Source organism: Rhopilema esculentum, chromosome 13, assembly GCF_057945365.1.
Source record: "Rhopilema esculentum isolate cy_ngs chromosome 13, ASM5794536v1, whole genome shotgun sequence".
NCBI lineage: Eukaryota > Metazoa > Cnidaria > Scyphozoa > Rhizostomeae > Rhizostomatidae > Rhopilema > Rhopilema esculentum.
This window is the reverse complement of record NC_142827.1, coordinates 1882362-1908269: the sequence shown is the minus strand read 5'-3', so window position 1 is coordinate 1908269 and position 25908 is coordinate 1882362. Positions and strand designations below refer to the sequence as shown.

At 37.1% G+C, this 25908-nt stretch overlaps 4 protein-coding genes across 5 annotated transcripts; 1 reads left to right on the top strand and 3 right to left on the bottom strand.

Moving 5' to 3' along the window:
• The first annotated feature begins 71 nt into the window (after nt 1-71).
• On the top strand, nt 72-5349 carry LOC135692175 (transmembrane protein 11, mitochondrial). The gene is made up of 2 exons (XM_065210236.2): nt 72-169; nt 3765-5349. Exons 1-2 carry the CDS (start codon nt 129-131, stop codon nt 4273-4275), a joined length of 552 nt encoding a protein of 183 aa, XP_065066308.1. The 5' UTR covers nt 72-128; the 3' UTR covers nt 4276-5349.
• On the bottom strand, nt 4710-7315 carry LOC135692173 (uncharacterized). Its single transcript, XM_065210234.2, has 2 exons — nt 6414-7315; nt 4710-6010 (listed from the first exon to the last, which is right to left on the bottom strand). The coding sequence occupies exons 1-2, from the start codon at nt 7233-7235 to the stop codon at nt 5627-5629; spliced, it is 1206 nt and encodes a 401-aa protein (XP_065066306.2). The 5' UTR covers nt 7236-7315; the 3' UTR covers nt 4710-5626.
• A 2696-nt stretch (nt 7316-10011) lies between these two features.
• LOC135692170 (anoctamin-4) lies at nt 10012-21504 on the bottom strand. 2 transcript variants are annotated; one of them, XM_065210229.2, is made up of 10 exons: nt 21163-21504; nt 20262-20315; nt 19066-19113; nt 16997-17295; nt 15469-16337; nt 14799-15159; nt 14022-14149; nt 13403-13590; nt 12784-12989; nt 10012-11882 (listed from the first exon to the last, which is right to left on the bottom strand). In XM_065210229.2, exons 1-10 carry the CDS (start codon nt 21385-21387, stop codon nt 11567-11569), a joined length of 2694 nt encoding a protein of 897 aa, XP_065066301.2. In that variant the 5' UTR covers nt 21388-21504; the 3' UTR covers nt 10012-11566. The 2 variants fall into 2 exon arrangements, with proteins under 2 accessions (XP_065066301.2, XP_065066302.2); XM_065210230.2 differs by lacking the exon at nt 19066-19113.
• Nucleotides 21505-24152: 2648 nt separating this feature from the next.
• On the bottom strand, nt 24153-24638 carry LOC148958590 (uncharacterized). Its single transcript, XM_089112185.1, has one exon. It carries the CDS (start codon nt 24636-24638, stop codon nt 24153-24155), a length of 486 nt encoding a protein of 161 aa, XP_088968311.1.
• Between the last annotated feature and the right edge of the window lie 1270 nt (nt 24639-25908).

Sequence of the window (25908 nt, the reverse complement as noted above, 5' to 3'; positions counted from 1 at the left end):
AAAAAGATACTGTTAGTGTAAGTGATTTAAAAAGAGTTAGTGTTAGTGTAAAAACGATTTTCGAGTTGTGACGTCATCTGCTCCTTTGCATGCTGGGATTGGGTTGATGACCATGTTACGGCGGCAAAATGGCGGATGAAGTTGTGGAGTTGGAAAACGGCGTATACAGGTAAAAATGCTTTTTCAAGAATTAGATCTTTTACTTTTGCGGTCAAAGATTTATGCCTTACTCACCTGAGACCCTGATCTTGAAAAATTACTTGAATACAGCTTCAAATAGTAGTATATATAAAGTGGTGGTATTTTGGCCTATAAGGTCTTTAATCGTCAACAGGATCAAGAGTAATGCTGCACACCGAAACTCAAAATTGAAGACCAAAATTGCAACTACTCTAATGTCAAAAAATCTTCAGTTCAGCCACCAACTAGATGGCACAGGTAAAATGAGGAGCACGCACTAGAGATCTCTGGACTTGAGAACTGCCATCATCTCCCCGTGTAGACTGATAAATATGAAGGTTAAGGCAGCTCGTTACGTTGTTACTCATAAGCTTAAAGTCTATTCTGCCATCTTGTCTGCAGAATGTGACTTGTATTTTTCTTAGATTGAACCAGCTCTCTGCAAATGTGTAATTAAGTACCAGTATTTAAAGGGCCTCTCCAGCCAAAAAAAAAATTTTTTTTATTGACTGAAAAGTTAGCATCTGGTGCGTGTATTATGGCAAAGTTGTTGTTTTTGCAAAGTTTCAATTAGTTTAGAAGTTATAAGGCTTTAAGTTGCACCTTTCCGAGAAAAAAACGACAAAAGCCAAATCAGTTTTGTGACATTCTGACGTCACAGTGTACGGCTCTCGTCCGTAATGAATTTCGTATATCTTCCACTGAATCGCGAAGAAGTCATGGTCATGCGTTGATAACTGCATCTAAATCTAGAGCAGGAGTTTTTTAGGATCGAAAAATATTAAATGTTTACAATCATTCTAAGTTTGTGGGTCGGAATGTGTCTATGCTGTGTCACGACTTTGTTTTGATCACCTGTGTAGGCCCACAAAGCTATGGCTTCCTGTTCCAGCTCTTCCCTCGCGTATAATTAGTCGAAATTGACACTTCAGTTGTTCTCCAAAAACGATGAACAACTAATGGCTTCAGAACTGATGTCTGAAATGCTCAAACTAAAAGCCGGTGGAACAGAACTGAGAGTACCATCACTTGCAGTGTCCAAACCGAAAATTTTTTGTCGGTTAATTCAATTCAATTAACGAAATGCAAGAGCTTATATCTCACAAACTGTAAAAAAAATCGAAAAACAAAGAACGAATTCGTGATCAGCAGGTTCAACTCCTTTAGATTAGCTAATAAAATGCAAGTGCAAAATTTGGCTGGAGAGGCCCTTTAATTACACAGTTGGCAAGTTTCCTGTGCCCACAATTCTTCATATGCACATTAGTTACGAATACAAAAATGTTTTACAATTGTGTCTTGCTTGCTTGTATTGCTTTTATTTAGGATTTGTATAAACCAATTGTATTAGTTGGATTTTGAATGTATAAGTTCCTTGCATATTGAGCAGTTAACTGGGGGTGTTGGCAGTTCTTGATATAATATTTGGACCATATCATATCCTAACATCGCTGCAGATAAAAAAACTGTTGCCATACCAGAACTGTCATTAATAAAACACTCATTTTGTGTTTAAGAAGTTTTCTCTAAAGTTTGGGTTGAGTTAATAGGTTAAAGGTTTCTTGAAAGATTTCTCTACTTCAATCAGCAAAGTTATCAGTCTTCCAGCTTTAATAGATATAATGGCTTTCTTAAGGAAAATCTGAATCTTTTGTAAAAAAGACCTTAACGTTTGTTGTAATTTTTTCAGTATATCCATAAGTCAATAATTCAACTTTCAAAGACCTTCCCCACAACCGGAAAGACCATTTTAATGAAGACAAAAAGTCAACCAAGGGATTGTAGAACAAAATAAAGACATTAAGAAATAAAAATATGAACCTTTTTAATATTTGTCACTTATGCTGGTTATGAAGGAAAATCTCTAAAACTTGGCTTTTTTGCCTTGACTTTGGCAGCCTTGACACCAGGGCTTGAAAAATTATTTTTCTTTCTGGCAGCAAAATTTGAAAGGTCAAGATTTCCTGCAAAGTTTTGACAAAGCTCCAGCTACTGAAATTGATATATTAATTTGCTTGATTTTTTATCACAGCTATATGAAGAGGAATCATTTTGTTTAAACTGTATTAGATGATCAAGGAGAATGTGATTGAGCACAATACTTATAGTTTATTATCAAGGTTAAAGTTAGTAGATCTGAAAATCTATAAAATTTTGATTTAATTTCATATCAGTACTATTGAAGTATTGATGTATCCTACATCTTGCTCTGGGTTTCATGTTTGCTGCTCATTGTTATCGAAAAAGCTAGTAGTCATACAATATGTAAGAATAAATTTATTTTTCAATGATTAAAATTAATGTTTGAAATCAAGGGTGATGCTAGAGGCAAAGATCATGTAAGCCCAAAACACTTACATTCTATTCAGCTAGCGATGAAAAATGTATGGGAATGCCAGGAGAAAAGTATATAATGGACACATCAACCTCTCTTTTGGGGTATGTTCACCTTAAATGCAATTGACATAACAAGATTGGCTGTCTTAAAGTGTTTTCACTTATCTGGAATGGCTAATGTAAAAAGAGAAATGAAATTTGTTTTTGCTTGCTTGAACTAAAATAGTCGCTGAAAATCATCCCCAAAATTGCCCGAAATATGGTATAACAGATGCTGATAATACCTGATGATTGTATTTTGGGAACATTATACAGTATGTATGTTTATCACAAGAAAACAGCGTTTCGGAGAAAGAAAGTAGCATAAATTTGATGTTCATATTTAAATCAAGCAATGGATATTTCACGCTAAAAACTTTCTGGCAAACAGCAACAATTTCCTGCATCAAAATTGTGCTGAAAATTTCCTGGCAGCTTGACACTATGAGTGGCCTCTTTGAACCTTTTGAAAACCTAGCCCTTTGCCTTTTTAAATAAGATGTTGAAAGCAAACAAGCTTTTACCACTTCTCAAAGTCTAAAACTTTGGCACCTTCAGGGTTTTCTAGTTAATTTTAATTGGTGGTACCCTTGGTCTTCAGAATTTTGAAGTGATCACACCCTTAAGTTCTTTGTGGCTGATTAAAAGTACTGAGCCAGTCTGCCATTGTTGACATGCATCTTTGCCTATTTTAAAATGAGGAACAAACGGAACAACCCAGTAACAAGTGGAACAACTCAGTAACAACCCAAGAACAAGCAAACAACCCAGTACCAAGTGGAAATGTGAATTAATTGTTTTGAAAATAACACTTATTATAATCCAACTGTGGGCAAGCACGTATACTATTCTGTGATACTGTAAGTTACTGGACATGCACGTGCATGGCAAATGACAATTCGCCAAACATTGGTTGCTTGTTTGAGTGGCAATTAAAAGAAAATTGAGTGGCAATTTAAGTCATTCTTGTCAAGAAATTTGACCCACAACTTGCCACAGTTCTTAACGATCTACTTCTTTTCCTCTAGTTCCTGGATACATTCCAATCTTCAGGACATTTTTTTGTTTTTTTTCTACATCAGACTACAGTTTTAATTTCAATTATCTCAGTCATTTCAGCTAGTTCTTGTTTTGGATCTTTTTGGTCCAGTAAACCAAGGAGATTTAATGTTTAGTCTAAAATTATTGAAATTTGTATTTTTTTCAAGGGAATGGAGCCCTGTTCCTGAACATGTTGTTATAAGGAAAGAATTTGAAGAGGAACAGGAGGAGTATTATGAAGAGCAATTGGAAGATGCATTAGATGACAAGGTGCCGTTTATTATAATTGAACCAGAGCAGATAGGAAATGAGACTACAAAATGGATACAAATGGGAAACTTTTTGCACAAGACTGGAGTATTGTCAGGTGCTGGAAGTCTAGTGGTGCAACTTATCTGTCCTCAAAAGTATAAAGATTATCTATGCATTCCTTTAGGTGTTTTGAGTTTGTCATGCATAACATTATATAATGTTTCTTGGCAGTTTGATCCTTGTTGCAAATATCAAGTTGAATATGACACAAGCACTTTAGAAAAACTGCAGTTAGAGCACCTTACATCATCATCTGTTGTGGTTTTGCAGAGACGTGATGATATATATAGAAAAAGACTCCATAACTGTTTGGGAATTTTAGTGGTGACTCTATTCAGCTGGAAAGTGTACAAATGGTATTCATAAAGTTTCTATTTAGGCTATGAAATTGGTGGAAGAAGACAGCAGGGCCAATATTAACTGGCTTTATATGAAAGGACGGGCCTAGCCCGAAGCACAAGCTTTTCAGCAATAATTCACTTTCATTCTGGAAACTGCAATGTCAAAAGAGATCAAGAAAAATTTAATATCAAATAATCTTAAAGTTAGTATAGCTGTTTGTAGTTTATTTTGTCTTTGTTTATTTTAGATGTGTTAATGTTTGTTTCCAGTTTGTTATCATGAAACTAATAATCAGCTTAGTGTAATTGATATGAAACAACTCAAGTGGAACCAACATTTGTCCAGTATTTAATTGATCATTCTCTTTATGGTTCTTAAGTACAAAAGTTGAAATGTATAAGTAGATAATAAACCTTAGAATTTTGTGACACAGGTTTAGCACTATCCTTCTTTCTTAAAAAAAGATTTTAAGAGATAAAAGATGCAAAAAGATTTCAAATTTAGTAAAATGGATTTCGGGGGTAAACTGGTTTCAAGTAAAACCACCTAAAATAATCTCATCCTATGACTTGTGTCTTTAGAATGTAGCAAGCTAGTATATCCAAACTACCAATTTAAGGCAGTGTGTCTTTCTGTGTTTGATGGTTTATTTGTGGTTGTATTATCATATTACTGTGTCTACTTTTATTTTCTTAATTTGTTGAAAATTATTTTTTGCTTCCTCAAGTTAGTGCACCTATTAGTTTTTGTGAAAATTAAAATAAATGGAGAAATAATACTGAAATTTAAAAAATTTTTAGGATTGTTATGACTTTTTTGCAAGTGCTCAAACTTGTTTCAGATTGTTTCAATCTAAAGACATTTTTCATATGTGCACAATATTCCATGGACCTTTTTCTAATTTCCAAAAATATGTGCTATTTGGATTTCCCCGAAGTGTCACAGGAAATGAAAGAATTAGAATATGTATTTGGTGTTAGATTTAGAGGGAAAATGTTAATTACCTGTGATGTTAAGCAAGTCTATTCACTGTTTCTTATGAGGTTTTTCAACCAGTGTTTGTAAAATGTTCTTAGACATGTATTTACTATTTGCAAATATGTGATTTTATTCTTGTGCTCTTTGACCTGTAGTTGTCATATCCTCAAGAGTGTTGTTTGATAATATACAGTGTTGTGTTAAACATTATATTTCCATTTTGAAATTGTATCTCATTGTAATATTCTTGTAGCATTTACAATTTGGTTGCAAATTTATAAAAATATTCCATTGCAAAGTATTCCATTTAAGCTTCAAGATTTGTTTCCAGGTGTAATTGACCCTCAGCCTTGTTGTCTTAACTAAAACTAAAACAGCAAACAAAGGAAAAATTAAGCTACTTATCTACTAGAGAGTAAAGTTTTGTGATTTCTCTTTGGTAGTCACATTCTGGTGTCTCAAGAATCATTGGTAGATTGTTAAATCGTGCATCATTCATTAATGCTTCAAACCCAGCTATTCCAATCTTTCCATGACCAATGTTCTCATGTCTGTCAAGATGGCAAGAGAACTCACCCTTGGAGTCATTTAAATGAATAGCTTTAAGATAATTCAAGCCAACAATCTTATCAAAACTGTTCATTGTTTCATCCAATTTTTCCTTGCTTCTTAAGTCATAACCTGCTGCAAAAGCATGACATGTATCAAAGCAGACACCAATCCTGTCTTTAACTGCAACTTTGTCAATGATTGCTTTCAGCTCTTCAAATTTGCCACCAATCTAAAACAATTGATTTACAATATGATTGAAAAGAAACACTTAAAATCCAAAGGTTGCATGAATGAAATTCTCGCTCACAAAAGAAGGGAGAAAAGAAGTGACTGGCATTTTATAAATTGTTTTGAGGATGGAGGGAACTACATTCTTGTTTAGCAGAAAATTGCAATAGGAAACTTGCAGTGTTTCATGAAAAAATAAGGAAACAAGTGAAGGTTTGACATATATTTTTTTGGTTTTGTTTCTACCTAGCATCTAAAGGTAGTTTTTAGGGACACATTAGATATGTTTATTGACAGGTGCCTTTCCTCTCTGCATCAATGCTTTTATTGTATATCATGAACAACAGCTGGCTGGCAAATCTAAGTGACTGGGATTAAATCTTTAAAATAGCCTTTTGACTCACAGTGTGGCCTTGACAACACATGTTTTCAATCAAAGTCACAACATATTTTGTCTCTTTGTGGGCAATGTTAATGCTTTCTGCAATCCTATCAATACCCTCTTCTCTAGTGATCTTTCCACATGTAGAGCCTGGGTGAAAATTGTACAATGTCAGACCCAATTTTTCACATCTTTTTAGCTCGTCAATTAATGTATCACGGCTTTTCGACAATGATACATCATCTGGAGAAGCGCAGTTCACTAGATATATACCATGCGGTAAAATATAGTTGGGAGAAAACTTAGCATCAATGTATGCGTTTTTGAATTTTTCTGCATCTTCGTCTGTGAGTGGTTTCGATGCCCATTGTCTCTGATTACGTAGAAAAAGGCCAAACGCATGTGCCCCTAGGTCCAGCGCATTTTTAACTGCCTTGTGCAAGCCCCCAGACATGGACACGTGCACCCCAACTTTCTTCAATGGCCCATTCAGAGGCTTTTTGGCCGATGCTCCTATCATCAAGGATGCACCATCTTTGGACTCTTTCTTCTCATGAACTGGACTTCCATATTGATTGTTTTTTAGTTCAATGGTGCCTTCCAAATCAGACTGTGATGTCGGCTTATTTTTTTTGTCACTAGCCACCTTTTTTATCACGTTTTTTCGCTTTAAATTTGCGTTTATTTGTCTTCCTTTTGCTTTAGAAACCCCACCTTCTGTTAAATTATTTCGTGACCGGCCTCGCTTCCCACCTGTCAAAACTCCAGCATCATTATTTTCATTTCCTGCATCTTTCTTCACCGTCTCCTTTTCTGCAACTCTCCTAGATTTTCGTTTGCCCATCCTTTACCAGTCAAGGCAATCAGCTGTTTTGACAAGGCCCTATGGACATGTGCACATGATATTTCCCGCGCTTTTTATGCAGCCTCGTTTGAAAGACTGAGCCGATTTACAAAATAAAATTGAGAAATGGATTCAGACTCGATGTTTTTAAAAAGAAAGAAGGTTCCTTGCTACAGTTTAAAAATGGAAAAACCAAGTTATTCGAAGTTAGTCAAATTATTTCTGTTTGCTTTAAATCAAACTCTTGCATTGAGATTCTTATTTATTTCTTGGATATCAACATTTGTTCATAAAGTATCTTACTAAGAAAGCAATTGCATAGCACTTATACTGGGGCAAATCGCAGCATGCAGATAAACAATTTTGCCTTTGGCCTAAATTTGAGTGTAGTAAAACGGCATCCCTGAAATTATGGATACTGCCAAAAAATCACTGTTGACGAATATCTAAGAAGAAACGTCGCGATGTGGGAAAGAGCAGAACCCCTTTAACATAGGCTCCGACACAAGTTGGAGAAGGGGGGGGGGGGGGGGGAAGCAAGGAAAATTGAGCAGCCATAGCAAAAGATTTTGAAAAAAACTCTAAAAGTTTTGCAAAATTGTGGGAGTTCATGGTCCCGCCCTCTTCGTCGGAGACCCTGTATAATTGGCCCACCTAGAATGCCGTAGGTTCAGGGCCGCCAAGAGGGAGCAGGGAGGGGGTAAATTGACTGTGCCAATGGGCCTCGGGGTTTGGAGCAATGAGGTTTAATCACATACCTCATTGGCAAATGGCGTAGGGAACGTCAAGGGGGTATCACTCGATGAAAACCTTGCTCTCCTTTAGCAAAAATCCTTTTGTTTTCAAGAAAGATCTCCAAAATTCCCTGAAAATAATTTTTTCTAAACAACGATTGAGAGAAAGTATTTAAAGCTATAAAAAGCGCGGTCGCAAAGATCTCATCTTTCATCAATTCCTTAACCAAGGGGTAGCGTGGGGTGGTAATGCAACCTCTGGAGCAAGAGAATACCAGCTTTTTCCTATCTCGAGAATTTTACTTCTAAATTCTTTAATGGAGGTTTCCTTTGTTTTCGCTGGATAGTCGTGACAGTTTGAGTCAAGTTAATACAATACTGCAGGGAAGAAAATGCTTTTAGGACTTAAGATCAGGGGCGTAACGTGCGGGGGGGGGATGTGGGGGTGTACATCCCCTCAACTTTTAGAGAACTCGTCGGTAGAATTAGATTTATAAAAAACATAATTATGTAAAAAAAAATTTTGTCAATGTAACAAATAATTAATGTAACAAAATAAAGTATGGTTTTGCATCTCTTATACCACCCCCCCTCCAGCAAGAATGGCCACGCCCCCCCCCCCTCCAGCGAGAATGGCCACGCGACGTCACAGCTTGAGATTTTGTCTGGCGCTCAAAAAAACTTTCGCTGCCAAGCAAAAACTGAAACAACTGCCTGCAACACGATGGTCAGGGCATTTTGAATTCACAAATTATATGAACAACAATTTTGTGGACAATGTACTGTAGTATATAGGCACGTAGTGGTTTAATCAGTGGCTTTTAAAGTAGAAGTGTCATATTCTATTGTAGAAAAGACGAATTTTTTGAGTTAGTCTTTGAAATAATATGATATTGCAAAGCAGGCACTAAAAATTACCTGAAAATCAAGATCATCAAAGAAGTTAAGAAGCGAAGACCGTTGCTTGGATAAAGATTTGCTGAATCAGCTACAAGAGGATGAGGATAATTCATTGTTCATTTTTGTGAATTGCATGCTTTTGGACTTTCTAAAGCCAATAAACATAGTCATGAAGCAGTTTCAATTTTCCAGTCTAAATCTTTCACAGCGCTGTCTGTAGTAAAAGCCGTGCAAACTTGGCTGAGGCTCCATACACGAAAATGTTTGCTGATTTCCGAAAAAGCAAACTAAATGCACTGTGAAAATCTGATTTCTCACCTAACCGATCCAAGATGGGTCCAAAAAGATTTTGCATCAGAATCACGTGATTGATGACGTCATCGATAACGACAGAAACAGTCACAAATCCGCTATAAATTTATAAAAGATGACAAGGTTCGAGAAGAAAGTTTTTTATTGTTGCTGTCACGATAATTGTAAGATTACTTTAAAAAGTGTTGGTTTGCATTTTCTAATTTGTTTGCAGTTAGATTTACTTCTTTTTTGTCAATACTGAGTTTACAGTTAACAAAGCTCCCTGCTTTAATAAAAAAATTATTTTGCCCATAGCTTTTAATCAGATTTATAAAGACTACCTAGATGACAATCTTAGTTGACTGGTGTAGAAAAGGAGGGGGACTATTCATTGTTCACATTTACATTTCGTTGTTTATCTTCTTTAAAGCATGTTTGTTTAATGCACAAACTCGATGTTGAAATACACATTGTCAGAAAGTGGTGGGTTGGGTGTTTAACTAATCTGTCTAGGTGGGGGATGAAATTCTTCTTGAGTTCAAATAGCTCATTTGTAGGTAACAAGGCCGGTTCCATCAACTTTTATTTGATCCTACAAGGTCTTGTTGCAAGAACTGCAAAACTGTCTCAATCCTTCTCGAGGCAGGTTTGATAAGTAGCTCTTATATTTAAAACGAATAATTTATTAGAACCGAAACACATCGTGTTAACTCCCTCCCGCTATCTTCATCGCTTGAAAGCCTCCTTCTCCTCGCTTGTGTTTTGATATAGGCCTTCAGGGCCATCCCTAACATAGCCAACAAACAAGCACGGAAAATTGCAGAAGAAGAAAAAGGAAACTCATTCAATCCTTTTAATAATTCTGTAAATTGTAAGAAAATAAAGCTTGATAGATTAACATAAAAAATTGTGTTCCAACAACTGAGCAGCGTTTTTATCCGGTGCTACAAAAAATGCGACATAGGAAAACGTGACTCGCGTAAACGCTACGTCTTGACTGGGCGGCGCTAGGGAAATTTTTTGGGGGCGGTGTCAATCACAGCTTGGCAGGATGATTTCATGAATAATGCCAATCACAAAGTTTACCGGATAAGCAATAGTGCCAAATCAATCGAGTAAGAAACCAATTAATGACTCTTTGAGGGATGGGTTGGTGTCACACCCCCAAACTCTCCCTAGCACGGCCGCATGTTCTCTATTACAAGGCCTACAAGGTGTCAACAAATAGTTTGCTTATTGTGCATGCTGGGAACCTACGTGTTTTGCTAAAAACTAAATTGTGCATGGTGAAAGGATAGAGATAGGGGTAGTACGAGGTTGATTCTAACAAATATGTGAAATTCTGTTTACTCCTCGCATCTCTTTTAGTGGAATGTTGGTGTCTATGGTGCATCACTCGAGCGGGTTTGGCTTGTTCTTAAAATACCTTAGAAAGGGGACTCCTCGTAAGTTTTATTGTAGGAAATCTTATGTTAAAATTAGTAGAGGAAATATGTGTTCTTATAAATAAATAAGATCCAGCAAAATTTTAGGCGATTCCTGGCAACAGCTCGTTAAAGTGGGAAGTAGTTTATCGGAATCAATTGGAGGAAGGAGGGAGGTACAAAAAACCGTATGGACAACACGGTATACGAGCACGAAAACGTCAAATTAATTGCAATTAATAATTATTCAATTTTCTTATATACCTTAAACCCAAGATTTACAAAAAAACAGTAGAAAAATAATACAATAAGCTCTAAACCTCCATTTACGTGCATAGACTAGTTGCTTTTACAGCGAAATGTGGAATGATCGTATTATACACAAAATACCCTGTATAAATGACAAAAATTTAAGTTTTAAGACTTTAAATATGACATAAAGAATATGCATTCTTCAACGAAAACTCAAAATAGAATTAAAAGTTTGCGAGGCGATCGTTTGCTACGATAAAAGAGATGAGTTGAAATAAATACTGTTCTTGTTTTGAAGTAACGTCACAAAATTAAACAATCAATAAGAGATTGATTAGCCACAAAGAGGACATAACAAACTGGGGTAGGTGTACGACTGTGGGGAGGGGCACTGGAGGTAGATGACTTTAAAGAAAATTATAGGGAATGTGATGTACGAGGGTGTAGCTAATATCACAGTAGCATAGATGTGATATATACATGTGCTGCTCGTACAAGGAAAGATAGTGGATTGCCAATATACAGAGTGAGGGCAAGAGAAAGATAGGCCTCATTTCAGCACTTTTTCGAAGAGAACATAAAGCAAATCCAGGCTATAGTGAATACGGACGAGTTCTCTGCTACAAAAAATACAGCAACAATTAAATACAAAAATTATCAATAGCGATTACATTGACTGATTCTTAAGATTAACTAAAGATTAACGTACAAAAAAGTTGTCCCGGGATTACAGCATTTGTGTCTCGGTCTTGCTGAGGTCCTCGCTCCACTTCGAATCGCCTCTCTGCTTTTCTTTTGTGCGTGGTTTTCTCTTGCCTGTTGCTTCCCTGTGGGAAATCTCTTTCTCCTTGGCAAGGAAGTGTTCACGCTTGATTTTCAGATCGAGGCTCTTTGGCATGTCGGGGATGATGTAAGCAATAACTCTGCTGACGACTGTGATAAACCACTGGAAAACAAAGACGAAAGCGAGACGAGCTGCCAGTGTGATCCAATATACCTTGCTGTAGCTATACGGGCTTGAACCATCGTGGAATCCAGGATACCTGTGGCAAAATAAACAGTCATTCGTTTATCTACACGTTTATCTAGATTGCATGCATAGTAGAGAACAACTGACAGCTATTGATAGCCCTGGTAGATTCTTTTTACTAGCTAAGATGCGAGCCGCTCGCTTCATACAAACAGAACTCAAGACACATTTAATGTATATAAACTTGCTAAAAGTCAAAAAAATATGTCAAAATCGACACATGAATAAGAGTCATCAATTCCTAAAGTCTGCTAGAAAATAACAAAGTTTCCAAACATGATTTCCCCATTTACCATACCCATTTTAAATGTAGCAAACGTAAAAACGGAATCTGGATCATGATCCAGATCATTTTTTAGTACAGAGGCCACATAAATGGACACTGTGCCTGGTGCCCCCGTCCTAAGGGAGGGCCCAATCCTTCTGGTATATTTTTTTCAAGATATGCGAGGATACATAAGATTTTCGATAATTGTAACGGATTTGAATTTTCTTATTCCTGAACCTCACTCAAGGCACAGTGACAGGCCTGATTCTCACAATATTGAGTAAATAGCTGTGTCATAAGCAAAGCTCCATATATCTGATTCAACTACCATATAAAACAGGTTTATAAAGATATTGAACAGTAAGGGTCTAAAAGCAGACCCCTGTGGTACTCCAGCTGAGATTTCCGTTGGCAAGCTATATGTAGAATTATCTTATGTACCCTTCTCAAAGTATTGGGCGCCCTAAAAGGTCCAGAATATAGTCGTGTGTTAAAGAAACTGAAACTCTGACGCAGCACTGAGTATGCTTGCCTTTAGTTCAAAAATCAACTTTAACCATAGAAATCGCCATTCAACTCAATTAACAACACAGTGAAAATAAGTCCGCCATTGTTAACAAATGCAATTCAATTATCAACATCTCACCTGCAAAAAGGCATGGTGTAGTTAACATTGGCGGTTGGGTTGTCAGGTCTCGATGAGTTCGTAAAGTCAGCAACATTGAAATAGGACATACTGAAATCAACGTAACCATGTAATGTGCCTTCGATGTTGTACTTGTACGTGTAGACCAGTTTTGGGATAAGCTCTGATGTAAATGCAAGCACGAATGCATTGACCAACACTGACATCTGCGAAGAAAAAACATGTTTATACATATATTGAATATTGAATATACTCACTGCTATCATGCTTCAACGAAGCTTGTTGATAGCATGGAAAGCAGGGGCGAAATGCTATGGGGCTTCTTGGAAATCACCTCTTCTTGTTAACCATCAACCCAACACGTCGCTCCTGAATAAACTGAAACTGAAAGCACTAGCAATGTTTTGAAGAGTTATGTTTTTGCAGAAAATTATCGTCAAAATTATAAGTGCTGAAATGAGAGCATTTGGAAAAGACTCAATGTCAGTCTATGTCCACATGTAATTCTTATGGCATTGAATGTCGAGCACTGAAAAAACTAAATCTTCCATATTTCTCTCATGGTTCATCCCAACCCGTTCATTACAGCTTTCCTCCAAATAAATTCACTAACACCCACCTCTGTCAGTGTACTCAGGACGTAGAACCAAGCTCCGATGTCTTCAGCCCTCTGGGCGACTGGTCTGCGGAAATTCTTTATGAAATTGACGGCATCCAATCGAATTTCTACGATGTTGTTCAACCAGGCAAAGAACGGAGCCAATGGGAATGCGGCAACAAACATTGTGACGAAGCCGTATTGCAGAACTATAAAGTAGAAGCGAATTTAAGCTACAACATGTTTGTAAGAGAGCTAGGAGGAGACAAATAAGGTCTTTGCACAACTGGGGTGAAACCTGCTAATGAGTTGTTTTAGCGCTCCAGATCAGCTACATGGGGTGGCTTCCAGTTCTTTGAACAAATCATTGGGAAGGCTGAAGCAGAAGGTGCTGTTTGACAAATATGTAACATTGCAATTGGCCAAACAATGTATGCCCATACAATCCCATGCCAGTAAAATAAACGGGTCAACCCCCCGATTAACCTCACTTTCAGTATACTTGAATTGAAAACAAGTATATGAAAATATCTACAAAACTTTGACATATTATCAGATCAAGACTAATGAATGATAAAGAAAATCAGTATGTTGAACTAGCTGTGTAGCTGTCACAAATGCAATGGAAATCGGCACGTACCAATTTCAAGATACTGCCAGAAAAGTGACAATTCGTCTTGGGACTGCAAGTCGTAGTCCATCTCCCACTGGGGTCGAGAAGCTGTGTATTTGCTGGCCTCTCTTCTTTTCAGCATCTTCATCAACCAACTGATAAAAAAATTCAGAATGATTCAATTCAATATGAATCAAATATTAACACAGGAATTTAATCGAGTAGCGATTGGCCACTTTATCGTTCCGTTTGATAACACTTCTGTTTAGACTCAAAATGAGAGAATAAACAGGAGACATGCAATTATTGATGTGATTCTTTTGGCTTTAGAATGTACAACGCCTGCCTACAGTTTTAGAAAAACCCAAAAGTATTTTGTCATTCGCATCAGCAGTTTTCCCTCTGCCTATTCAAAGAATGTTCGATTATCCTCAATAGAAATATACTATTTGAACGACCTGTTTGAAACTAGAATGGCTGAGGTGCAGTTGCAATATTGTGCTGGGAGAGAGAGAGGGCAACTTAGCTTTGCTAAGGCATGAGTTGTAAACAAACGAGGAATTGACTAAAACTGAAGAATTGACTAAAACTGAAGAATTGACTAAAACTGTTTCAAGCAGTTTTGGCAGGCATTGCACAGGATGAAAGTCATGAAAAGTCGATTGATAGAAAAGCGCTTTAATACCTTGCAGTTTTCAATTAAATTTTCGGTGAATATGTGCACTGGCCCAAGTAAAATAAGTCCCACGGTAAAAAAGCTGCGACATCATAGGATAATGTTTATATGGGATCAAAGGTACGTACGGGATTCCGATTTCTGTGACGTTTCCAATGAACTGCTGACCGACCATGATGATTATCAACTGGACACACAACTCCAAGAAGCAACCCTGTGCTGAGCACCCTTCAAATCGGAAAGCAGTTGCCCCGCCAAATCGCTTGTACTTGCCAGGAGAGCCAATAAAATACTCGTTCTTGAAGAAAGCGACGTAGAAAACCGATGCGTATGTGTTGACAAACTGGAACCAGAACATTTTGACGGTGAAGCTGTCTTCGTAGTCAGTCTGTGTTCTAGGATTCTCCCAGTCAGTAAGCATCACAGCAACCCGTTGGTACACGAATTTCAAAATGTTGATCACCAGCAAGTTGATGCATGCCGCGGTACCTATAAGGTGAATAAAAGAATCTTTTGCTGGCAAACCAAGAAGCATTTAGGAAACTGGCTGCAGCTGATAGGGTGCAATCTGCAATCAATATTCTGTGGAGACTGATCATAGTGATCGTGGTTGAAGCTGATCAATGACGGTGATTGAAGTTGTTTGATGATGGTTGATAACTGATTATGGCTGATCACTGATGATGGCTGATTACTGATGACGAATGAAGATGATGATGAATATATTAGACTCATTGATGACGTGAAAAGTGTTAAAACGTCACTAGTATGTTAAAAAAAAGTTTCGATTCAACCTACCTGCAACAACTATTTTGGCCCTAGTTCTGATCTCAGTTGAACTAGTTGAGAGCAAGATGGCGTAAATGGCGGCACGATAGACAATCACACTTGTTACACCAGCAATGACGAGGATAATGAAGAAAACAACAATGCCCCCTGCACCAACCAGCCTTGGTACTTTCTGTGACGGAGGCATCACTGGCTCCATATTTCCAGTCACTGGATCTTCTTTCAGCGTTGTCACCCTTGCAACGTATTGTGGTCGAGGGCGCTCTTCCTCTTCTTCAAAATCCATCGTATGCCATTCATAGGCCAGAGAAACCTGTCGCCTCTTCCAGAATTCCAAGAAAAACACAGCCCAAAATGACATGAACAATGCAAAGAAGAGGGTCGCCTGGTTGTCAAACCAATGTGTAACCTTGGCATATAAACACGTAGTGGTGCTCAACAGATAGTAGGAACAGAGCTTGTCGCAGAGTGGGCACATGTAGAACAGACTCTCGTTGGACGGCTTGCAAATTTCCTTGACGGGAACATAGTTGAACGAGCTTCCAATACCGTACAGAAAGCATATAAAACCAACAATAGAGGCAGGCAAAAGCATCGTAGTGTAAAACCCAAGCCATGCGAAGTACAAAGCAACTTTCTCGCCAAAATATTCTTTGATAGCTGGTATCGGCTGGTACTTGAAAATGCGCTTGAAGCTGGCCCAGTCATGGTGCAAACGCTGCCGGTCGTTTTCAGGTTGCTGCCCTTCCTCTTCGTGCACTCTGCCATCATGAAGTGTATACTGCGCCAAGAAGATTCCCTCGTGGACCATGTGATCAATCCCAATTTGAAGCCTTCCATCTCCGTAACGTGTTTTCTCGCATATGTAGTATACAAGTCTAGGAAAAGGAAATAAAACCGAATTTATATCTTCCGTGCTTTACGTTTCACTTGTTCCTTTTCTTTCGATGTTAGTTAAAGGCTGTTGGTTTTAATTACTTTCTGCTAAAAACGACACTACCTAGAGTGGGAAAGTTTGTTGGCATATTGGCCTAACCTTAAATCGGTTAGGTAGGCAATGACTGTTGATGAGGTGCAACAGCTTTTGAAAAAATTCTCGATATAACTCGCTGGTGTAGGTTAAGCAACGAAAAGCCAAGTATCAGGGGGTATGGCGTGTGAGGATATGGCGTTGTGGGTTAACTGGCATGTGGGGATATGGCGCTGTTAAGTCTTGTTCCCGTCTTTTCATAAATGGTTGGCAAAATCATTAGATGTTTGTAACATTCCCCGAATGTAGGAAAAAAAGGATCAGAATTTGTGTTTATCTGTATCTTCGTCTTAAAGATATATTTCAGACAAACAAAGAGAAACTTATACAGAGACACAACTACACAGAGACAAAGTTAGAAGGGTATTGCCTAAATTTGGTTTGTTTTTCAAGACAGATAAACAACATAAAAGTGACCAGCAAATGCAATAATAAAACTGGAAAATTGCACGTAAACACCGCTCGTAAAGAATTTATTCAGATGGACTTATGCTTCCATCACAGTACCTGCTTCTTTCTGCAGGTGAAAAAAACTCGTCTTGGTTTGATGAGCCGATGAAATCTTTCAACCGGAACTTGTCGAAGGTGGCTACAAAAAAGTTTGGCTCTTCCTTTACGTAACTGTCTCTTACAACAAAAGGGTCGTTCTTTTTAATCGCCCTGTCGAGCCATGGTAAATTCTTCTGTACCCAAGACGTGATTACGACATCATTTTCTTGGATTGGCATTTTCATCTTCATATCCTCCGCAATGTCAAGAAGCTCGTCAAACGGGGCATGAATTTTGATGAAATGGGTCAACTTTTCCTGTAAACGAGAAAAATACCATTTACTTGCTTGGGGCTCAAATAGAGAGATCAGGCAACACTTTCAAAGAGCCTTCACCAAAAACCCCGAAAATTCTGACGCTCTTTATTAAAAAAATCGTGTCAAGAAACGAAAAGAACTCAAGGATTAATTAAGGCTTAAAAATCAGAAGTGATAAATAAGACGAGATTTGAACTCGGATTTAATTGCAAGCCCGATTTTCGGGGCTTAGGTATGTGTTGATTATTACTAAAACTTGTGAAATCAAGTCACGCAAAAGGTTGGTCAAACTAAATAGCACATAAAAAAAGCATTTTAAAAAAAGATAAGAACAACTTCGATGTGATAGATAAGGACAGTTTTCTGGGAATAATTGATTCATATTCCTCAAAATTGACTATTTTCTTACAATCAAAAAGATTTCTTCAGGTTATTTGACGTAGATGAAGACGGGGATACCACTGAAATAACGTTAAAAATTACCAAAGATTCACGGTAAACATTTATTGAAGCCTAAAAAATCAGGACAACCTTCCCTTTCTTACAAGCAAAGAGTCAGGCTCCAGCAAACTGAGCCCTCTTTTCGCACTAATGTTTAAATCTGTTTGAAATATTTAAATCCTGTAACATCCTTATAGTCAGTACATTACTCTTAAAATCAAGCATAGACTTCTTAATGTGAAACTTATTGAAAAAGTTGGTAAAGAATAATAGTGATGCATACACTCATGAAAAATCAACAGCAAACATCAAGAGATTGGACAGAAATAATTATTGTGTACTCTGTAAGAAGTACATTAAATAAATAGGGTGTGGGCTTCTTCCTTCCCCATGCTTCTAACCCTGCTTTTGTTCGTTTTAAATCCTCATGGCCTGCTACTTGTTAATTTCTTGACAGAAAATCATTTTCAGACAGTATATATTACATTTTTGCCAAAATAGTTATGCAAGACAGACTTATCTAGAGGATGTGTTGCCATCAACAGACTCTTTGATTTTAAAATTGATTAACCTGTTTGTGGGCAATGGAGGATCCTTGGACACATAACTTTGATTTAAAAATGCAAATAACTGATAAAGAGGAAATGCAGGGCAACTGACGTGTGGAAACTGTCAAATATAACTTATTGCAAATTTTCTATTGCAACCATTTAAAACTTGCGAACTGGACAGCACATTTGAAAACTGATTTTAGCATAGGAACAACAATCTTAAAGTTACTAGCCACCATAAAACTTAGAAAGTTGTTTGCTAATATGGCTTGTTGGAGAAACCACAAACATTTTCAGAAATCACAAAAACAGACGACAAACAAAAGTTACTCAAATTTAGCTATCATACATTTATACCAAAACTGATTTATTTGAAACAATTACTGACTTAACTGACAACTAACTTATCTAGAAATCTGACATTTTTGATACTTGAAAATTCTTAGATACTTCCTCTGTAGATCAAGAACCTATTAAAGAAACAGTCAAATCACAGGGTCTGTGGCAATAACTTCTGCTTTGACCCAGTTTTCACAAAAATCAACACCTTTGTTTCTCTGGAGATCTTGTGACATATTTACACAGAAAAAACCACAACAAGGACACTTCCTTTTTGTTGCTTCACAAATGATTGATCTACTGAGGAGAACTTAAGCTTGCAATGTTTCTAACTATTCTCTCAAAAAGAAATACTACCATAATGCAAAATCAAGGATAACTAGGAATTATGTTTACAATTACCTGTCAGTGGGACCTTAGTTCATAAAAGGATTTTTACCTTTTTCTTTGTGCTGGATTCAATGATCTGTGTTGCTGTTTCATCAGTCTTTGAAAAGGGAAGTTTATTTGAAAGACATTGAGTAATTTTTTAAAGTTAACATATATTTTCCTTGAAATTGAACAAATAGTTACAGGTTAGTAGGTTATATATTATTAGAATTTAATATCAATTAAGACAGTGATTTTCAAGTGTTTAGTTTTAGACAGGCAGCAAGTGCTTGCAAAAGCAATATTAAAATTATCATTATGTTACTGTTAATTAATTGTAAAAACTCTTGTGCTTTGTTTGATTTCTCATCACAAATAAATCTTGAAACAAGAATCATAAAGGCAAACACAAAATTTGAGATCGAATTAGAGCCAAGTATCCCAAAAAGTAGTTAAAGACATTTTGACATCTTTAAAAGTAGAATAATAGCATGACTCAAAATGTTGATAATTTGCTTTTTGGTCAAATTTAAATAAAATACATCAGAGGACAGAAAGTTAACATCTTGCTGGGAACTGATAAGCTCTAGGCTTGAAGTTTATTAGAACCCCTCCTGATGAAATGTTTGTTCCACAAGAGATTTTACAATACAACGCTTTTAGGATGGTTATCTAGATGGTAAGATAAGATTGCTAACATTAATTAAAAGATGTTATTTGTGGTTAGTGGGTTAGACAGACAAGTTATAAACAGACTGAAAAGAGAAGTTTTGTTAGAGATATCATGTTACATTAGATTCACCTCAAACGTTTAATGGTAGTGATAACTAACAACAACAAAAGTCATAAAGCAGAACAAAATAATGTCAAAACCATAAGACTTCAATAATTTAGGATACTACAATAAGCTTTAACAAAACTAGCTTCATAACTTGTTTCTAAGGTAGAAAAACTTTCTTCTAAAGTAACTGGAACAAACTTCAGCAAATGACAAAGGGACAAAACAACATGTATCACATAAACTGGAGGCAAAAGTGCAGGGCACAGCCCTGGCAATGGTTGCCATTGTAGCGTCTCTATCAATTATAATATAAGGATTGATAACATAATGTTCAAAACATCTACAGTCTCTAATAAAACACGTACACTCAAACTTTGATTGGAGGGAGGGAATAGATTATCAACCATATATGCATGCTACCGGGTCAGCAAGCATGTGAAGGTACCCCTGACTTTAAAGGAAATATAAAGAGATGGCCTTGATACCTTTTCACCAGAGGGTGTGGGAGACGTAGATCCATAGTCATCTCTTGGGCTGTCCTGAAAACAAAAACATGAAAATAAATCATTATCTTGACCACAACTTGTAGGAAAACATGAATAAATGGGAAAATTCGATGGAACAATCAGTTTTTAGAAAATAGTATTAATTGGACTGAAGTTTTTTTGGGGTGAAATTACGAGAAGTTCTCGTTGCGTTTAGCGCACCCTCTTTTTCAGGACTGAAATTTGATCGTTGAGCAAATCATAGGCACCCATACTACCCCCCAAGCACCAACACACTCCCTTCCCCTTCCCCCACTCCAGATCTTTTATGTTTCTATCCGCCCTGCACTGTTTGGGAATCAAACAATGGGAATACAAAGAAAAAATTCTCGGTAGGGAATTTAATTAAGGAGAATATCACTGTTTCTGAAAAGGGGTGTGGCCATTCCATCGATTGAATTGCCCTGAAAATCGAGAAAAACAAATCGACTCAGTTGACATCAGTCAATCTTTCTGAAAACCAAGCTTAGAGATTGCGATAAAACCTGCCAAAACAGTCTCTTTTTCGAATTAAATTTATATTTCCTTGATGTGAGTGACAAATACCAGAAAACTACGAAGGTGTTTCTTGTTCATATCACGAGACACTCTTTTTGTGGTTCTTTCTTTGTAGAGCGGCGAACCTCAATTTAACAAACGATAAGCAAATCGTTTGAATCGAGCTTCATAAACCTTTTTTCGGCTGCCTGGATATTTTGGAAACAATTCCAGCAACAGGGTACCCCAAGAATTTGCGAGGCCTCAAAGGAAAACGCCCATTTTGTTCCCGTTCATCGCTTGAAACTGGATAACATTTTAGAACAGCAAATATAAATAAAAAATGGCCTAAAAAGCAGATTACCTTTGTGCTTAGGGCCTCTTCGACCTGCAATCCTTGATGTACTAGATTTTCAAGGAAAACTTTTCTCATTTCACTGTTCTTCTGCAGTTCCTCTTCATCCTCCTCGTCATCGTAGGCCAACACATAATCGATCCTGCGAATTCCATCGTCAAAAAAGAGTGTTTTCGTAGCATCATCAGTATGTTGCAGCTCCATTCCGTTGATAAGACCAAGCTGCTCAGCCATCCCTCGTTGTCTTTCTAAACCTTGGTATGCACAACAAGGAGTGGTCCTTTCGGTCGTAGCAACCTATTCACACTGGTTGGCAATCAGATGAATTTTCGCCCACTGTCACGACGGCACCGATTGTTTCAGAACATTTTGGCTTCCTGTAAAGATTGTTTTGTTACCTTTGTTTTCACCGCACGTGATTGTTCCGCAACAGGAAGTACGTTCTAATCGACGCCTTCGCTGCGTACATTTCGCATTAAAGAAAGCCCGGGAATTGTATTAGTTCAAAAATCGTTTAAATTTATAATAGAACAGGCTGCGGTTAAGGCAAGTACCACAAGAGCCCGGAGAAATTGTGATGGGCATTTTCAGTTAGCTATAGACATGGGTGTTCAGAATTGCGATGGTAAACTTGTTCGGAAGACGAAACCTTCAGTTCGTTGTTTCGAAACAATACCGTTATAAACCAATCAGTGTTGCAGGGTCATAGCACATGCGCATTAATAACAGTATTCGCACAGGTGTTCTCTCTGGGACCAGACAACTTCCCGCCAGTGCTTCAAGCGATAATGCGCACGTTCAATGACCCTGAAACGGGGGTTAGTGCATGTCTAGAAGACAGGCATGGTTCATCTCCCGAATAAAAACCGGAATCTGCTGGTGCGTCTTGGAGCTGGGGGCTTTTCTTGTTAGTCTCTTTGGTCTAGTGCCTCTGCGGAGGAGGTTTTGAATGACTTTTGAAATATTTTGTTGACAACACATCGATAATCATCAAAACAAGTTTTGGCATCATTGGGGGGGGGGTGATTTTGCAGGTCACCTGACTTATAATACCCTTTGCCAAATATGGAAACTTGTTTCTCTTAATGGTATGTCATTGAAGATTGGTAGTTGAACCATTAGGCTTCAAAAGGCTATAGGTGCGATCTGAAAAACTGCTATATTCAGTTTAAAAGAATTCTGTCCATAGGGTATGGCTACTTTTCTTGACAGGCTGTCACACTTTACCATGAAAGGAAAAATATCCAGAACCTTTACACGGATCATCAGTAATAACTTCGCTTTTTTTCATTTTGTCAATTTCGATTTAAAGAAATCAAACAAAACAATTCATCTGATAGATCTCTTGCTGGGTCGGCCAACGAATCTTCCTTTTCATCCGAAAATTCTTTATCGAGCCATTTGACTTTCCAATTAGAATTCAATTCTTGCAACTAAATGTCAGGTGTTTGTAGCTGTGCTCTATCCATAGAGATTTCTATGGCTTTATCAGAATATCTCTAGATTCTTGCAATAATATTGATTAGCATGGTTCTCAAAATCTAAATAGAAATCTTCTAGACAATCTATGAAGATACCAATCATAATGACATTGATATTTGTGTTTGCGGAGGACGATCGAGCAGTGGTTGCTTTCTCAGGTGATCTATCCTAACCATAGAACCACATAGCAAGAAGAACAATCCATTTATGATTTTTTATATTAAGATCGACATCTCATCTAAGGCAATTTATGATGCAAGTGGTCGACCAATTACACTTTTGACACGTCGTTCATGATAACAAAATGATTGTAATTGTAAAGTTCATTTTCTGCATTTTATCTTGTCTTCTTCAGTGGGGAATACATTTGTTTGGAAGAATCCGATGGAAAGTTCGGCTAATATTTATGGAATTGAAATTAAATATGCAATTCGCAAGCAGCTTTAAATTTCGTCATATATTGTTTGTTTGATTATTCAGTACTAGCTAATATTTTATCAGCTTTGTTCAAATTTTGCAAACAGGGCACAGAGAGGTTGTAGAGGCCCCTGGGGTCAAAAAATGAGCCACCTGCGAGCGAAGCGAGCAGAAGAATTTGCAATAAAATTACGTAATAAGTAATGGCAATAAAATTACATATCCAAAAAATTTTCTTAATGCCTTGCGATAAAATTGCGATCGTTGAATATTATAAGTCAGGTGATCTGCAAAATCACCTCCCCCAATGATGCCTAAAAAAGCATTCGGTGTTGAAATTTGCCCCTACCATTACAAAAATACAAAATTTTTGATATATGTTTTGACATAGCTACCATTAAATGCAACGCATGAAAATATTGATTTGTGAGTCGCCCCCTCGGAAATTATGTTCAGTTGTTAAATTGTTTCCGGGTCTATTCTTAGTTACGCCTTATTTTTAAGTCATTTAATTTCAATCAGTTTGCTAAAATGTTTTATGAAACAGAAGAATTCAGACGTTTCTCGAATCTCGAGAAGACCTGCCATTCATTGTCGCGTCGCTACTCGATGTAAAAACAAAGATTGAATTTTAAAGCACTATAATGCGGTTGACCACTTGAAAAATATGATTAATCAATAATAAACTCAATAATTTTAACGAAATTCCTCTTAGCGCAACGCTTTTCCAAGTAACGATCTAAAGGTCCGAATAATTGGCATTTAACAACGGTTGGCATAACAAGCTTTTAGGGGTTTTACAATATAGCATGGTCGCAAAGGTTTGAAAAGATCTTCGAGATGTCATTAATTTCTCATTCCATTTATTTTACGCTTGTGAAACCTTTCTAGAATTTTATATCCACGAATACGAGATCAATAATAGGTACCTCAAAGAACTTATTGTACGATTTAATACTGCACTCTAATAAATAGGAATTTGTTTGTTATGAATAGGAAATTTTCTCAAAGACAACCTTCTTCACAGTTTCTCTGTTGATTTAGCTGAGAGAAGAGCCAAACTGTAAAAATGATAGCATATCAACGATCTATCTATCTATCTAAGTACCATGTCCCTTGTGGACGTAGGCGACCATGGATTTCCACAACTTTCTGTCCTTACAGGTTCTTATCAGACTCTGGACCTTATACCTTCCTTGCTGTTCCTCGGGAACTTGATCTTGCATCCACTTGCTGAGACTTGTCAGGTAGTTCAGCCGAGGTCTTTCCCTTCCTCTCTTTCCTTCTATCTTGCCTGTGATAATAATCTCTTCTAAACCCTCTTTTCTCATGATATGCCCAATGAATTCGGCCTGTCTCTTTCTAATCATTTTATTTAGCTTTCTTTCTTCTCCGGCTCTTTTCAATACTTCTTCATTTGATATATGGTCCACCCATGATATTCTCAACATCCTTCTGAGGAACCACATCTCAACGGCTTCGATCCTGCTCTCCATACCGGCTGAAATTGTCCAGCATTCGCTGCCATATGTTAAGATGGAATAAACATAGCAGCGTAGAATCCTTTTCCCAGTTCCCAACGACATTTTTCTATCTTTCAACACTCTCTTTAACTTCTGAAAAGCTTGCTTAGACATCCCAATTCTGCGCTTGATCTCGGAGTCGCATTTTCCATCGTCTGTTATTAGGATGTTGTTATTAGTAAAATTTCTTCTGATAGTTTGAGAAAATCAATAGTTCCCGGTAGAAGCTACCGACACCAAACTGTCCCTTCTAAATTCCTTGAAGTGCGAGATTTCTCTCTAATTTCGAGAAGGGATTAATTTGACGGCATTGAACTTCTGAAAATAAAATTAACAACATTGCTCAAATGAAAATCTTAAGCTGAATTCTAAAACAATTTCCAGGAAATGAAAGGCCACTTGTCTCGTTTCTCCTTTGTGTTCTATCATTTTCTACTTGTTTTGTTTTGGTTTTTCTACTTCCTACCAGATTTTCGTCGAAAGTACTTCCATGGAAGAGGAAAAATAGGGCAAAAATGACTAAGTAATAACGTTTTTATCAATAGTGCACTTTTTAGATTGATCAATATAATGGGCGACTCTGGCTGGTTGAAGAAGTTGTCCGTTTTTCTTCTTCTTTACAAAGGTTTGTACATAAGTCATGTTGGCTCTCTGATGATATCTCAAGTAGTTTGACCTTATTTGTCTCTTTTCAATATCAAACTATTTCCTATTTTAAAAATTGCTTTTACAATTCGGTTTTATCTATGTTCTGTTATCATAAATTTACATTTTTCGTCATTTAGTAACAAAGAATAATCCTTGAAGCATTTTTAGAGTTGCTGTTTCTGTTTCTAATTTATGTATAATATCATCAACATAATTACTTAAAGTCAAAATTTTATGATAATCTGCATAATTACAGAGGTTTTCTGTAGTTGCGAACTAGAAAAAATCGTATTGAAAAATGTTGAATAATAGGAGGTCAAGTAATGAACCCTGTGGGACTCCTAGCAAAATGTTGTTCTAATTTCTTGTTTGAAATTAATGTTTACTCTTTGAGTTTCTTCCTTTAGATCCAGAAAGAGACGAGCTGACTGTCGACTTGACGCAAGTCATATCCAGCCAAAGCTGACTGCAGATGAAATTGTAGGACACAGTGGGCACTAGAACACGGGTGAAGGTTAACACTGGGATAAACGCGAATACCTTTCCCGGAAAGAAAACCAGAGAAGACAGGGCTTTAATCGTTGCAGAAATCGAAGGACAGTTCACTCTTGCAAGTGGCATGCGAGATTTTTGCAAAAACGAAAGGATTTCCAGGTATTTTTTAGATAAAACAATAGAATCTCCA

Bases quoted from the DNA above. Each gene is read 5' to 3' on its own strand.
- LOC135692173 (XM_065210234.2), bottom strand. From the start codon at position 7,235: ATGGGCAAACGAAAATCTAGGAGAGTTGCAGAAAAGGAGACGGTGAAG. The intron at 6,011-6,413 runs GTGAGTCAAAAG...CAATTGTTTTAG, and splicing joins TGTGTTGTCAAGGCCACACT to ATTGGTGGCAAATTTGAAGA.
- LOC135692175 (XM_065210236.2), top strand. From the start codon at position 129: ATGGCGGATGAAGTTGTGGAGTTGGAAAACGGCGTATACAG. The intron at 170-3,764 runs GTAAAAATGCTT...ATTTTTTTCAAG, and splicing joins TTGGAAAACGGCGTATACAG to GGAATGGAGCCCTGTTCCTG.
- LOC135692170 (XM_065210229.2), bottom strand. From the start codon at position 21,387: ATGGCTGAGCAGCTTGGTCTTATCAACGGAATGGAGCTGCAACATACT. The intron at 16,338-16,996 runs GTACTGTGATGG...TCCTTTTCCTAG, and splicing joins TCACCTGCAGAAAGAAGCAG to ACTTGTATACTACATATGCG. The intron at 11,883-12,783 runs GTGAGATGTTGA...ATTTTGCCACAG, and splicing joins TACACCATGCCTTTTTGCAG to GTATCCTGGATTCCACGATG.
- LOC148958590 (XM_089112185.1), bottom strand. From the start codon at position 24,638: ATGTCGTTGGGAACTGGGAAAAGGATTCTACGCTGCTATGTTTATTCC.